At 40.5% G+C, this 16,510-nt stretch overlaps 1 protein-coding gene across 11 annotated transcripts in view; it reads right to left on the bottom strand.

Annotated features, from left to right (window-relative positions):
- FAT3 (FAT atypical cadherin 3) overlaps nucleotides 1-16,510 on the bottom strand; it is a 586,875-nt gene that overhangs the window by 101,789 nt on the left and 468,576 nt on the right. For 10 of the 11 annotated variants that reach the window (XM_048842637.2, XM_075126639.1, XM_048842665.2 and 7 more), the window contains 3 exons: nucleotides 11,548-15,621; nucleotides 2,006-2,202; nucleotides 875-1,028 (listed from right to left, as the gene is read on the bottom strand). In XM_048842637.2, the coding sequence (XP_048698594.2) occupies nucleotides 875-1,028; nucleotides 2,006-2,202; nucleotides 11,548-15,621 (4,425 nt within the window). The remainder of the gene's footprint in view (nucleotides 1-874; nucleotides 1,029-2,005; nucleotides 2,203-11,547; nucleotides 15,622-16,510) is intronic. The other variant, XM_048842682.2, reaches the window with a different exon arrangement.

Raw genomic sequence — 16,510 nt, 5'->3', positions numbered from 1 at the left:
AGACCAATGAAAGGACACAGGTCTGACCATGGGCATTAAGAGCAACAATAAGGTAGATTGTTCATATTCCACAAGTTTTCAATATTATCTGCTTCTTATAAAACAAATAAATAGTCTTCAACCATTAACGTATCAGCAAAGCATCTGGCACTAGCCAGCAGGACTGATTTAGTCTTTTATATGCCAGATCCTATATTTAAATGGATTACACTTTATTCTGATAGGGGACAATAACCCACCTTTAAAATACTAAAAACCTCCCACTGCTTCAACCTCTGTCATTTATGGTAACAAAACAGTACCACCAGATGCAGTTGCCTCCAGTTATTAAACCACGTATCAAATCAGCAATACCCCCACAACACTCCAACATGCTAACAAATACTATATCCATGGCCCTTCCTCCCCAAAAGCCTGGATGAAAAGATAGTCCTTGCCACATGTTCTGAAGATTGACACATTCAGGCTATTTTAGACACGGGTGGAAGAAATGATTGCCAAAGCTGAAGGCTTTTTGTAAACATTCTGCCAGCAGCTCCCTGTCTTTTATACCAAGTGGGCTCCAGCTCAAGGCCTCTGATGCCCACAACTGGTTTGAAGGTCTTGCTGGGAAACAGGAGGGTTAAATCCTCCCCAATGGATGGAATATCCAAGGTGGCTATCAAAGGGGTTCCTTCTCCTCTACTGTCCTATAACTGTCACCTTCAAAGTGGACATAAATGCCTGCAATATTATAAACTGACAGCAGAAGTTCAGATTTCCACATGTGACACTTTAATGGAAAATGCATTAGCAGTAATTGGCGAGAACTCTGGCCCCAACTGGTGGCCGGGGTTAGCAATGTCATTCAGAGACAAAAGTTTTGTCACCTTACCGCTTTCTGGATCTAAAAAAAATTTATTGTTCCCAGGCCCGAACAGCGAATAGCGAATTTCACCATTGGATCCGATGTCTGCATCCTTGGCGCTGATCTTAAGGATGACTTTGTTTGATGGAATGTCTTCAGGAAATAATGCTGTGTATGCAAACTAGGGACAAAAGCACAAAACACAGGGGATGCAAGAGCAGCAGTTAATATTATCTTTGCACAAACATCATTTTGCATGGTTACTCTCTATGGTGCATGCACTTACAAGTATCTTCAACATTTTTATACAAAAGAAACAACTTTTCTTAAGGAACCTTAACTCATTAGTATAAGTTCTTAAGTTTTTTAAGTATCACAACAACAACAAAAATTAAAAGCATTAATAGGACTGCAAAGGTGTTAGGAATAAAAAGGCAGCCACACCTTATACACTGCCTACCCTGACTTTTCCTTGAACATTCCCCTCATTTCACTACTGTAGCAGGACAACTGCACCCTTGACGGTGAATGTGGGAGCGCAAGGACAGGACACAGGTAATTTTACCACTGTATCATCTGTGCTCAGAGTAGGTCTAGATATCATGGTGGTTAAAATGCCAGAGGCTACCTGTGCCCGGTCTATACTAATCCTCTCACCATTGTTACCACTAGAGGAGCTGCACCAACAATAATCTAACCTTACTGCACAATAAGAAAACTACCAGTGTGGAGAAGGCCCAGTTTCATAGAATCATAGAATATCAGGGTTGGAAGGGACCTCAGGAGGTCATCTAGTCCAACCCCCTGCTTAAAGCAGGACCAATCCACAAGCTTTTGCCCCCGATCCCTAAATGGCCCCCTCAAGGATTGAACTCACAACCCTGGGTTTAGCAGGCCAATGCTCAAACCACTGAGCTATTCCTCCCCCCCTTCCTCTAGCTCCACTGCTATGTTCTCTAAAACACTATTCTTCCACCTGCTTTAGCGAAACTATCTACTCCCACCAGTGCCTCCCAGAACATGTCAGGCCACTGAACTAAGAACTTACCATAAATGCAGCTAAGAAATGAAACTGGAAAGCAATGATAAATAATAATGAACTTATAGGAAATCTTTATGTCCAGTAAAATATTACACAAGTAAAATTTGCTGACTAACCTGATCACAGACAGGACTATTATCATTAACATCCATGACCGTCACTTCCACAGCAGCTTGCGTTACAAAGAGGCCATCGGTAGCAGTAATGTTCAGAAAATAAATGTCTTGTTCTTCCCGATCTAGTGGTCTCTTCACGTAAACCTTCCATTCATTCTGAACCAGTCCCAAGGCGAACTTCCCTTTGGGATTCCCTCCTACAAGAGGCAATGGGGGCCTATCAGAACTTTGCACTCATTCAAACATAAACACAAGATGCAGCTTAAAGGTGCCACAAGTAAGTAGCTATCTTTTCTCCTCATACAATGATAAGTGCTTTCAAACTGGCAAACTTTGGAAATCTGTAATAAGATTATGCTCCCGGGCATTTGTGGTCCCTTGTATGAAAGTAGAACACTAATATCGAAAGAAAACAAAATCTGTTTAGCAGAGCTCAAGATGATCTCGTTTAGTTCTCCTTAAGGGCAATCAAATTCAAACTGTGAACAATCAATAGTCTTCTCAGGATGGTACAATTGTCTTTCCACTTAGTCTCAAGAGAGTCTGTAATACACTATAGCTCTTGTTACCAAGACAATTTCATTAGCTGTTGATTATGCAATCAAGGAATGGCAGTAGGTTCTATTAAGGAATCCTTTAATGAAAGCTTTATCATACAGCTGTGCTGTTCTTATACTCATTAGGATTCTAGTTTTAAAAAAAAAGTTTACATGACCCAGGAAGACACATTAGTATTAAATAGCCCTAACGAGGGGTCATTTAAAGAGCAGTTCAAAGATAAGCATTGCAATTAGATCACATTTATCAGAGAGTGAAAGCTAGCGAAAGCCAGCCAGGAGTGAAGGAGGTGAAGCAGAACAGCTTTTCATTATGCTGAAACACTGACACCGAACCTGGCAATATTACTTTTCCACATCATTAAATTGCATGGAGAGAAAAGCAGCTTGTACAGAGAAAGACTCGTCCCCATCATCCTCAGAGAGGGAAATAATGTTATTTCACACACTGAAGGATACAAGGAATTAAAAGTGACGTGAAAAGGGGCATGGTTCTTTGTCAATAACATTTCTAATGCTTATTTACACCTGCATTTGAAATGATATAATCCCCTAACTCTTCTATAAGAAGATCACCTTCAATTACCTTCCTTTGATGTAGCCTGTTCTCCAACCTTTGACTTTAAGTTGTCAGATTGGACTGGAAATTCTTTTGGGTCGGGTTATCACGACTTCCTATCTGTGTGTACAGCTCCTAGAACATGCCTGGTCTGTAAAACTAGATGTATACATTCACCATATTCAGGCAGAAGGACATCTGTTTATAATGAACTCAGATGCTGCATGAATTGAATGGGGAGACGGAAATGCCCCACATTGTTTCAGTGAGCAAATTACAACTCAGGCTAACCCGCTATTTAAGCTTTTCCCACTGGGCGAAGTTTGCTACTGTTCTCTTAAAGGGAGACTGCAAAGGTTAAAAAAAAAGTGTGTGTGGGGGGCCTTCTGCCCTCCTTCTTTGTGATGTATAAAGGCAGCCCAAATGGTGTCTTTTCATTAAATTTTTTTTTCTCCTTAGCAATATCAAGAATGTAAAGTCTGGTGTTCCTTGGCTTTGCTGGAGGGCTCACTCAGTGTCTTAGATGTGTGTTGTGAGATCTCTTGGCCCCAATGAAAAAGGCAGGTTTTTAATCTTTTCTCCCAACTATTTATGTGAGTATGTTAGAAAATAGGCATTAACAAAAACATAGAAAAGAGAAAAAGTTATAAACGGTCGGAATAAAAAAAATCACTCTCCCCCTGTGATCACACCACTTAATTAGGTGTGACTACCTAGCATCTCAGATATCATAACTCTGCCAGTTCTCCATGAAGTCTCTCAGGGGCCTGTTCTACGTTATGAAATTAGGTTGGTATAACTACATCGCTCAGGGGTGTGAAAAATCCACACCCCTGAGTGACACACTTAAAATGATCTAACCCCCAGCGTAGACAGCACTAAGTGGATAACAGAAATCTCTCATTGATCTAGCTACTACGTCTTGGGGAGGTGAAATACCTATGCTTTCCCATCAGCATAGGTAGTGTCTTCATTGAAGTACTAGAGCGGCACAGCAAACTTAAAACCGAACAAAAAGGTTGAATGCATATGTTAAGCCTTGTGTGTATATCAAACACCAGAAAATGAGGGCACACACTCGGTCCCACCGCTCTTTTGCTTTAAATATTCAAGCTTTTTCAAACTGGCCTATCTCCATTAAAATTAATGGAGTGATGTCTGGCCCTAAGTCTTTATTGCTAGACAACACTATTTGTACCAACCTATAATTGATTTGAGAAATAATTTTGTGATTTAAAAGATGTTTAGCTTATTGATCAGCCATATATTTTATAGAACCTTTAGACTGAGTGTGTGCATTTGTATTCAAGTATAAAATTAGTATATCAAACATTTAACCATTTTCTGTTTATAGCAAACCACTGGACACAGGTTCCAATCCTGAAAGGTCCTGAACTCCCAGTGACTTCTGTGAGAGCACAGAATGCTCAATGACAGGGCAAATCAGGCCCTTGCTGAAGCTGTGTTGTGACAAAAAATGGATTTCCCCAAAAGAGGATCCATTGTATTTCATTATGCAACATGGGCTGGATCCAAAGACCAGTCAAGTCACTGACCACTGACTTGACTGAACTATGAAGCACATCCTAATCAGGTTATCAAGAAAGGTTTAATGATTAACATTAAAATATCTCCATTTAAGTTCAGCATCCGGGTAAAGAAGCATAATTTTTCTCCACAGCTGGTTGCGAACCAGTCATAGCAAGAATTCTTTATAATATAAAAAAAACAGCCTTAAATATATGTGTTTAACTTCATGGTGGCTTTCAATACTTCTCTGCACTGTACATGAGAGTTACATGTACATGCTTTGGTTAAAGCAAATGATTAACAAGCTTCAGTTAACATGAAGCAGTATACCCACCTCATGTATATCCCACTGCAAAGTAAAGAGGAGAGGTAAAATCTTTAATCAGTTGGGTGGTTGGTCCTGCTAATAGTAACACCAGCCTTGAACAACTCTATAGTCATTACTGCTGTGTTGTTCATGAAATAACTTTTATATCATACGCTGTGAATTATGGGAGCATGTATAAAATGTTTGGGTCTTTAAGATCCCACATTTCTTTCCTTTATTCTATTAGAAGATTCATCTGACTGACCAAGAAACCTTAGTGATAAACAGGTTTCAGAGTAACAGCCGTGTTAGTCTGTATTCGCAAAAAGAAAAGGAGTACTTGTGGCACCTTAGAGACTAACCAATTTATTTGAGCATAAGCTTTCGTGAGCTACAGCTCACTTCATCGGATGCATACTGTGGAAACTGCAGAAGACATTATATACACAGCTTTATAATAGCTTAGCTATTATAACATTATAATAGCTTAGCTATTACCAGCAGGAGAGTGGGGTGGGAGGAGGTATTGTTTCATGGTCTCTGTGTATATAATGTCTTCTGCAGTTTCCACAGTATGCATCCGATGAAGTGAGCTGTAGCTCATGAAAGCTTATGCTCAAATAAATTGGCTAGTCTCTAAGGTGCCACAAGTACTCCTTTTCTTTTAGTGATAAACAGAAAACATGTGAATCAAAGGATTGATTCATATGTCTCTTCCTTTTTGGTTATCATTATCCTTCCTTTCTCCATTGCTCAGCACTGGTGCTACATTTTGCTGATGAAAGACTGAAGGCATATGATAAAATGTCACAGAAATAATGAGCTGTAAACAGTAAAATACTGTCAGGGAAATATTCTTAAAAGGAAAGGATAAAAATAAGCTGTGGTTCATGGAACCATTTTCTAGCACTCATATGTATGTCCTGCTGCAGATCTCATTCTGCAATGATTAATTAACTTTTCCACTAACATAGTTAAGCAGATTCTGTGTCCTCAGGGCATTCTAATTAATTAGTTTTTCACTCTGAATAATGTAGAATTTTTAAACGGATGCCTCCTGACTACAAGTATTAATGGATTCTTTAAAATCTGTTGGCAGTTTTCTTATGTTCTGCTTTGAATGTCACAACACTGAAGTGTTAGCTAAAAATAAAGGCAACTTTTTAGAATTACTTTTGAGGCTAAGGCCTGGTCTACATAAGGGGGGGTATGGATCTAAGATACGCAACTTCAGCGACGAGAATAGCGTAGCTGAAGTTGACGTTCTTAGATCGACTTAGAATCACTTACTTCGCGTCCTCGCAGCGCGGGATCGATGGCGGCGGCAGCTCCCCCGTCAATTCCGCTTCCGCCTTTTGCCATGGTGGAGTTCCGGAGTCGACGGCAGAGCGATCGGGGATCAATTTATCGTGTCTACACTAGACGCGATAAATCGATCCCCGATAGATCGATCACTACCCGCCGATCTGGCCTAAGAGAATCTGCATAATCTTTCATCTTTTGTTACTTGAAGTTTGACTAATGGCCTATTCCCCCATGCCCTACTCAGCACATGGTACAAAACCAACTTGGGCACAAGTTTAATGAAAGAAAAAACAGCTGGATACAATGAAATCCAGAAACATGTTGATCCCAAATAAACAAATCTTGATACACATTATTACTAAAGCGCACATACGTAAGTTATAACAACTAAAAGGGTAGCTGAAAACTAGATGCTGACCACATGAGTTTTCACTGCGAAAACTATTCCCTATTTGTAGTGCATACTAGAGTGGTTAATTTATTTTGTTTCTTTCTTTGGATTTCATATTTATTTATTTAGAAATGTCTAGTGCCTATCTGGAACTGTAGGTGATTTATGCATATTAAAACCAATAGAGTTTACACAAAATTTAATACAGTGCACATGCTTATTGAGTTGCCCAAATGATAAAGACAACCCATCAAATTCTACCGCCACTACACCTTAGCTTTTGAGGACAATATTCTTATATCTGCCAATATACCTCCTCCTGCAAATACCTGAGCTCTCAGGGCTCTCAGAAGTGGCTACTGAATGACTCTAAGGGTATGTCTACACTGCAAGAAAACACCCACGGCTGGCCCATGTCAGCTGGCTTGGGCGGTGAGACTACAGAATTTCAGTATAGATGTTAAAGCTCGGGCTGGAGCTCCAGCTCTGGGACTCTACAAGGTGGGAGAATCCTAGAGCCTGGACTCCAGCCCAAGCCCAAACATCTACACCAGTGGTTCTCAACCTTTCCAGACTACAGTACCCCTTTCAGGAGTCTGATTTGTCTTGAGTACCCCAAGTTTCACTTCACTTAAAAACTACTTGCTTACAAAATCAAATATAAAAATACGAAAGTGTCCCAACACACTATTACTGACAAATTACTTCCTTTCTCATTTTTACCATATAATTATAAAATAAATCAATTGGAATATAAATATTGTACTTACATTTCAGTGTGATACTTGAGCCTGTTTTCCCACTTGTGAGTCTTTGTCTTAAGCCAGAGCCTCGGCGGTGAGGCTGAAGCCTGAGCCCCACCTCCTGGAGCTCCTGGAGCATGTAACTTAGCTTCACAGGACCCACTGTGGTGTGGGGCCTCAGGCAATTGCCCTGCTTGCCCCCCCAACCCTGCACTTGTGACCCCCCTAAACCCATCCTGCGACCCCCACTGAGGATTACAACCCCCAGGTTGAGAAACATTCATCTAGATTAGTTGAATAGCCCCTGGAAGACCTCTGTATACCCCCAGGAGTATGTGTACCCCTGGCAGAGAACCACTGATCTACACTACACTTTTATAACCCTGCAGCCCAAGCCTTGTGAGCTCAAGTCAACTGACACGGGCAGCTGCAGGTGTTTTACATACCTTAAAGGACAGATCCTCAGCTCTGGTTTACTGTCTCCATTGACTTCAGCAGAGCTATGGCCATTTACACTAGCTGAGGATCTGCCCAGAGGTGCTTGAAATGCACACAAAGCAAAAATAAAAATGTGCCACCCACCCCAAAATCACTCAATAAATACCAGTTGAGCTTCCCATGCAAAACAAACACAGACAAAAAGAAAATAATACTCACCACAAACAACACAAACTCTCCCTTCCAAAAAAAAATACCGAGAAAGGAGATGAATAAGGGGTCCTCCTCTCTTAATCAGAAACACAGGCAAGGGCTCCAATGACTTGCTGGATCAAAGTTATAATCTCAGCCACATTTTCTGGTTGCTTTCCCCTGATCTACCAGCATTACACCTCAGTCTCATCTGAGATGGGCATCAACCAGCTCACCCGTGCCCAGGGTCAGATGTCAGTCAGACACTGGGCTAGGCATACCGCCTCACCAGGTAGGTCAGCCACACTGAGGATGTCAGACTGAGTTCCACTGGCACACTTCGAAGCTGCTATTGCCCATGCCTCCTCACTAAGGGCCTGATCCTCTCAGCTGCTGAGCACCCTCCGTTCCCACGTTCTTCAATAGGAACTATGGGTGCTCAACAGCTTCAAGGATAGGGATGCAATCTTAACAGCCTCAAGCAGTGGTTACGTCCAGTTACCTTAGGCCATGTCTACACAGGGACACTCAGGAAAGTGAATGTAAATCAACTAGAGGTGTGAAGTCAGTGCACATTGTGTGTGGATGCCCTCATTAAGAAGTAAAGTGGCCCTAATTTACAGTAACTTAATCTGCCTTGAATCAGGCTTCCCCTCCACCTTGAAGGTGACTTCACACCTTTTAGTTGATTTGCCTTAACTTTCCTGAGTTTCCCCGAGCAGACAAGCCCTCAGATATCTAAATACTTTTACAAAACCTGCAATATTTGCACTAACAAGGGCATTCCCCCCTACAGTAATTACAGGGTCCTGTAGGTAATACTGCAAACACCAAGAAAACCTTCTCTATTTGTCTAAAACAATACTGACAAGTCTTCGGTAACCCACATGAAAAGGCCCATGGTTTATTGCATGCAACTGGCCAAAATTGCGCTCTCACAAGAAAAGCAACAGTGTCCCTTCCATCTCCAGCTATCACTGCCAGGGATTTGCTGATATTTAACAGCCAGCTTTTATATCGTGTCTTTCATTGGTACGGATCCCAAATTGTTTTACAAGGACTGTCAATAAATGGACAAATAGGCATCACTCTTCCACCTGTGAAATGCAAATGGCTCTGGGCTAGAAAATGGCAGCTGTTTACCAGCACAGAGCAAGCCTGAAAAACAGGTTTGAACTGAAGAACTGTATCTATGTTAAACTAAAAGTGGGAGGGGCATGTTAGTCAAGGACAGTGTTGTTATCCATATTAGAAGTTGGCCAGAACACTGAGATCATTGATGTATTCTTGGCGAAAGTATTATGGGAACTTTAGTTGTCACAAGTGGTTAGAGCTTTGATTTTATGCCTCATCTAAAAGGCGATTTTTCCACACCTTCTGTGTGTTACATGTCCTCAGGGACATGTATGAAAGGCTATTTTGAGTGCCCCAAATGCCATTCTCCTCATTTACTTTCTTTTCTCTTTAATTCAGTGATCCATACTTGCTCCAGTGAACGGCTCAGGCGTGACTGTATTTACAGAACAATATTCTGGGTCTCAAAATACCTTCAAAATGACACAGTCACTGAAAAAAATCCCCAGCTAATTTGATCTCAAGAAATGTTTAAGTCCACTAGCAAAACTCATTTTGAACTCGAAGTATGAACTGAATGTTTCATTAGTGAAAATGCAACTGTATTTTAACATTTGTTTTTTAGCCAATAGAATTAAATTTTTCTGGATGATTTTCATTCTACAATTTCCCATATCTAAGAGGATGTCTTAAAAAATGAAGATAGCAAAGCCTCTTTGGTATTATGTTCTAGCAACTGCAATGGTATATCACATGTGCCTTTTAAACCTTTTGCTTTTTTCAGTAGCATTTTTAGAATTTTCTATGACAACTTAAAATCAGGAAGAGATAGTTTTGAAACTTTTAGGTTTATGGGAGGAGACTGCTGTTCAACTGGTATTTTTCTCAAATGAAAGGAAGTGGATTAATACATAATGTATCTATATTGTGCTTTAGAACAGGAGATTTAAGACTGCCACAAAACCAATAGGACACCAGCATTACTATTCCAGTTTTACAAACTGGGACAATGAAGCAGGAAGTGGGTGGCAGAGTCAGGAATAGAACTCCTGCCTTCCAGTTTTGTTCTTTACTCACAAAACTATCCTTCACTTCCTGTCCTTATACACTATTAAATGATACACTATTAATATACCAGTTTAGCCTTTACAGGAGCGGAAGAATTCACTTTCCAACTGAGTAAAGACTCTTTTCAAATGGTCAAAATGAATTATTAAATCACTTGAAACCTGTGGTATTTTGAATGTATATGACGACAAATCCATGTTACCTAGGACTTCACGATTGTTACCATACCACGTGCCACAGCCATTCTGCATTTGACAGCAAAAGCAGGGACAGAATTCAGATCCTCCAGCTCCAAATACACAAACCCCTGCACCACTTGAGCTAAATGAGACTTACTTTTGCCCATTACTTGTTAGCAGAATTGAGTCTATGACAAAACTGGGAGCAGTTCTAATTCTATCCAGTGCAGACAGTGGTGCATATCCACAATAACCAGGTCATTACAATATATCAGCAGCTCTGGCAGGATGAGAGGCAGGAGGAACCAAAACCTTAATCCCAAAAAAGTACTGGAGAATGCAGATAACAGACATAGGCATAGACAAAATAATCACATCCCATTCCCCTCTCCATCTCCCTTTTCCAACACATACAGGCACATCTAACATTGCTCTGGAAAAAAAGAATGACAACAAATATAGCATGATAGGAACAAACAATACTACTATGCTTGGAAAAAAAATTAGTGAAATAACGTTTACACCATATACCTACTGCACAGCTGTTAACCAGAACAGCAGTGAGGAGGGTTATTGCTTCCCTGGTTTGTGATATGATGCTTCTCATAAGTGGGGAAAGTGTGGTATTCCTCCCTCACTAATTTACATTGCACATCAATTTTTCCAAAGATAATGATTTTTTAAATTGAATTTTTAAATGAAAGTTTAAATGAAAATTCCCCTATCTGGAAGGGGAAAGGTTTAATTAAAAAAAAGTGCTTAGAAATGTAAGGGTTTTCCTCCTGAGAATAAATGCTGTTTATTTTCTCTGGTTGATACATTAAGTTCTGATCTTCCCCATGCTGACACATCAATCATGATGGGTTACACCTCCTTACATTGCAGCACAGCATGAAGTGCTGGGCTGTGAAATTGGGGGGGAGGGGTAGGCCCGGGGGGGGGGGGGGGGGAAGGAGAGTGACACACACACAAATCTCTTTCTCTCTATCTCTAAGCTTCACTAATTGCTACAAAATTCTGGTCAAATTAAGAACAATAAATCCAAGAGAACAATAAATCCAAGAGAAACAGAACTGACTCGCTTCCAAGCTGAAGATGTACCTGACATCCTGCTAAATCTTTCATGTCAATCTGTACTAAATCTCAGTCCTTCAATAACGGCAGGTTTCAGGAAGAAAAGGGGTTTGAAAGTTTCTTACCTGTGATATGGTAGCTAACCTGCCGGTTGACTTCAGACGTGTCTTCATCCCATGTGCTGAGAACTGCCACAACTTCACCGGGAGGGTCACTCTCTTTTACGGATCCTTTGTACACCTCGTGTTCAAAGACTGGTGTGTTGTCGTTTATGTCTGTCACAGTGACAGAGACCAAGGTGGTGGATGAAAAGGAGAAAGCTTCTCCCAGATCTGAAGCAACCACTGCAAAAGTAAAAGTGGGATTCTTTTCATGATCTAGGTCCTTCAATGTGCTGATCCACCCACTGTTGCTATCGATTGAGAAGGCTTCCATGATCTTGTCCAGATCAGATTCTGCTGAAAGAGTATATGTGACTTGCCCATTTGCACCCCAGTCTGCATCAACTGCTTTAACCTGGATAAGATTAATCCCTATTGGCATCCCTTCCATTATTACAGCTTCATAGTTGGCAGCTTCAAACACAGGCTTGTTATCATTTACATCCAACACTTTAACCTCCACATCCACAGTTAATACAATGTCCACTTTGTCAAGCTGTATGGTGGCTGCAACTTTAAAGTGAAAAGCAGGATTTGTCTCATGGTCAAGTCTCTTATCTAGCTTTATGATTCCAGTGTCTTGGTCTATGATGAAAATCCCTTCCTTGTTGTTTTCAGCTAATTCACCATTAACAGTGCTATACACAGCACCCTGGCTTGGCAAAACATGCAAAATGTCAAGGGTGCTTCCTATGAGAGTGTCTTCTGGTATTGTAAAGGAATATTGGGGTTGGGAAAAGGAAGGTAAAACAGCTTCTGGAGGTAAAACATGGATATAGACAGGAATAAGGGAATGCTTCATGGGAATGCCACCATCAACTGCTTTGACGAAGAATGACAGAACTGTGTTTTTCAGCTGGTTAAAGTTACCTTTGGTGACCATCCATCCATTGTCAGGATCAATTTCAAGCAGATCTGCCACTGAAACAGAGGCTTCACTATACAATGAATAAGTGATCCTTGAATTGGTTCCATCATCTGGATCTAATGCCTGCACTTGGGTGACCAAATGACCTTTTCCAACATCTGCTTTGACACTTGCTCTGTATTCTATTGTCAAAAACTGGGGAGTATTGTCATTCTCATCCACTACAATCACTCTCACGGTGCAGAAAGTCATTCTCCCACCTCCATCCAGGGCCCTCAAAAATATATTGATATCCCCTTCCAAAGGGTTCTCTCGGTCCAATTTCTCAGTTGTTAGGATCTGTCCATTGTTATCAATTAAGAATCGGTCCTTGGCAAAATCATTTATTATAGAGTAGTTTATTTGGCCATATATACCAGAATCTCCATCTGTCGCTTTTACATGAATTACCTTAGTTCCAGGGGCAGCATTTTCTCTAACCTCTGCCACATAAATACTCTGTGAAAACACGGGACTATAGAGGTTAGCACCAAGGATGTGAATATGCACCTGAGCTGTGCTGGTGAACAATCCATCCGAGACAGAGACATTTAAGCTATACATTGGCTCCATCCTCTGTTTCCGATGGTTAGACAGAGTTATAATGCCACTCTTGCTGTCCATTAGAAAGCTGGTCCGATCATTTCCAGACAAGATACTGTACTCCAGTCTGTCAAAATCAGAGCTGTCAGCATCAGAAGCTTGGACACAAGTCACAAAATGACCCCGAGGGGCCAGTTCACTCACGTAAGATTCATATATTAACTGGTTAAAAACTGGAGGGTTGTCATTCATATCTGTCACATAAATACTAACAAGAACTTCACTGCTCAGTGGTGGGAATCCATTATCAGCTGCTCTGACTTTTAAGCTGCACTGCTGTAATAGTTCATGATCCAACATACGGGCTGTCAGGATTAGGCCACTTGTGCTATCTATGTGAAAATAATCAGTGCTGTTAAAGGAGTCCTGGACAATTTGATACTGTATATTTTTGTTATTTTCAGAGTCTGCATCAGTAGCAACAACCTGCAACACAGGAGTCCCAATCAATGATGCTTCGGATAAGGTGGCATTATAGGCCGAGTGATCGAAAACGGGAGGATTATCATTTACATCATTAATGATTAAGTCCACAGTGACCTCAGCCCGAGCACCAGTGAGGGCATCACTGGCTCGTACTGTCATCTTAAAAACAGAATTTACTTCATAATCCAGTGGGCTGATGACACTCAGAATGCCGGTATCAAAGTCAATGTTAAACTGGTTGTAGGGATCTCCATCAACGATGATATAAATGATACCCTGGCCCTCTGGGCTGGTTGCATTTATGCTAAGAATTGGGGTGTGCATTTCTATGTCTTCATTTACAGAAGCTGTATAGAAGGGCTTGTCAAATACAGGCATTGCTTTATTAACTATAGTAATAGGCAGTTCTACTGAAGCAGACAATGATGGATTACCACCATCTTTTGCAAGGATGATAACTAAATACTCTATATTAGATAAGTCAGAGTTGAAAGCTTCTCTTAAAGTGACACTACCAGTTTGTCTGTCAATTTCAAAATGCCCATAGTCTTCTTTCAGCAGATAGGAGACTTCACCATTTGCACCCTTATCTTTATCAATGGCTGTCACTCGATATATTAGGGTACCAGGCTCAGCATCAACTTGTACAGCAGCATAGTAAGGCAGCCCTACAAACACCGGAGCATTGTCATTGATGTCCTCAATGTTAACTCTGACAACCACCCTGGCCACACGGAGATGATCTAGTTCACGACTTGCCTCAACGACCAACTCATATAGCTCTTGTTTTTCTCTGTCAAAGGGGATGCCTGTTGTTTCAATGACTCCCGAGGTGGATTTGATCTTGAACTTGTTCCCCGGGTTTAATATGCCATACTTCAAGGGCTCATTGAGACGGTTTCCAACAGCATTCACCACAGCTATCTTTGTGATATTAGTGCTGTTCTCCGAAATAGAAGTGGAATAAAAACTTTGCGTAAAATGGAGCCCACTATCCATGGCTTCTTTTACCATTATGGTCACCATAGCAGTGCTGTAAAATTTCCCATCGGACACTCTTACTACAAGCATATAATGATCTTTGGAAAGAGTATTATTTTTTATGGTGAGTACCCCAGTACCTGAATCAATCAAAAAATGGTCCATATTGCCTTCGATCAGACTGTATGTTAGTTCAGGTGGAACCTCTGAATCTGGGTCTGTAGCCTTGACTTTAAGAACCTCTACACCAATGTAAGTGGGAAGAAGCAAGACTGTCTCAAACACAGCCTGACTGAAGACTGGAGGATTGTCATTGATGTCAGTTACTTCAATAGTAACTTCGACCGGACTCTCCGCTGTGAGCTGTGGATTTCCGCTATCCCTAACATGCACGTGGAAATGGAAGTGGGCTATGGTTTCATGGTCTAAATTTGCAATTGTTCTGATCGCACCAGTGCTGGAATCTACAGTGAAGTACTTCTTAGCAGTGGATTCAACAATCTGATAAACCAGCAAAGCATTCTGATTACTGTCGGCATCCGTGGCTCGTATCACCAGTGGGTTGTTGGCTGAACTCCGGACTATACTGTTTACAGGAGCAGCTTCACTTATGCTGCCTAAGTATTGGGAGAGGATAAAAACTGGCAGGTTATCATTTTCATCAAGAATCTGAATGTTGGCGGTGGCATTTGATGCCATGCCTGCCATGTTAGTTGCTTGAACAATGAGCTGGTAAGAGGAAGTGCGTTCATAATCAAGTGGCTTTTGACTGGTGATGACTCCAGAATATGGGTTTATAGCAAAGGCTCCATCCACATTCCCATCCTTGACCTCATAAACTAATGTAGACTGACTGATTGCAGAGATCAAAATGACTGAAGTTCCAATATCAACATTTTCATTAACTTCTGCTTGGTATTCCTTGTGTGTGAACTTTGGATGGGAATTATCTGACATGGTCACAGAAATGCGTACAATTGCTGTTGCAGACAGTGGTGGTGAACCTTGATCAGTTACTTTGACTGACAAAACAAACTGTCCCATTGTTGTCAAGTCCGGCTCCTTCAATACTGTGATGATGCCTAAAACTGGTTCAATCTTGAACGTGTTCCCAGTGTTTCCTAAAACATAAATGTTGAAAGCTATATTAGAAGTGAAATCTTGAAAATGATGTTATAAAACTAATCTATGATACCATAGTCATATGATACCATAGTCATTATGTTATAAAACTAATCTGACTATGATACCATAACCCACAAGTGGTCATCAGTAATACCAGTAATTGCATAGAATGAAAAAAGCAGGTAACTAAATCTGTGGCCTGAAAATCAAATAAGTGGCCTGATTTTCGTAAGTACTGAGCATCCAGCAACATTCACTGTCTTCTGAAAATCAGACCATGTATTCATGTATGTAAATATGGTCCTAAGAGCCCCTTTTTGAAAATCTTGGTTTATACATTTGTTTCATATTGATTAAAACAAAGCCTTTTTCTCTATTTTTAAAGATTTTAAAATTATTTTAATGGTTACTACAGGTGCTCAATACTTCTGAAAACCACACTATTTCTATTTAGGTGCCTACACATGAATTTAAGAGCCTACCTTTAAGATCCTAGTTTTGAAAATTTGGGCAATGTATATTATGCAAAAGTAAAATGTAGGCAAATGCACCTCCCACATTATGTAATTAGACTATCAAATAGTTGCATACCTGAGACACAAAAAGGGGATCATAGGCTAACAAGCCAATTGTCTGATAAAGGGATAACAATTCATGGCCTGAAATAAAGAGGCTATTAAGCACCTATAGAGAAGATTACTGTAGCTCAAGGCTACAAAGAACTGACTACAAAGTGTTAGAATAGAAGTTAGAAAAATTACAAGGAACAATACCATATAAAATAGATAACAGTATCTTGTGTCAGAGAGGTTTATTATTTGATTTCTGAAGAAAGAGAAATCTAGATTAATAAGATTTTGTAGAAAATGTTTTGAGATCAGTGTT

This window comes from Caretta caretta, chromosome 1, assembly GCF_965140235.1.
Source record: "Caretta caretta isolate rCarCar2 chromosome 1, rCarCar1.hap1, whole genome shotgun sequence".
Lineage (NCBI taxonomy): Eukaryota > Metazoa > Chordata > Testudines > Cheloniidae > Caretta > Caretta caretta.
The sequence above is the reverse complement of the archived record's forward strand: the minus strand, read 5'-3'. Positions and strand labels throughout refer to the sequence as shown.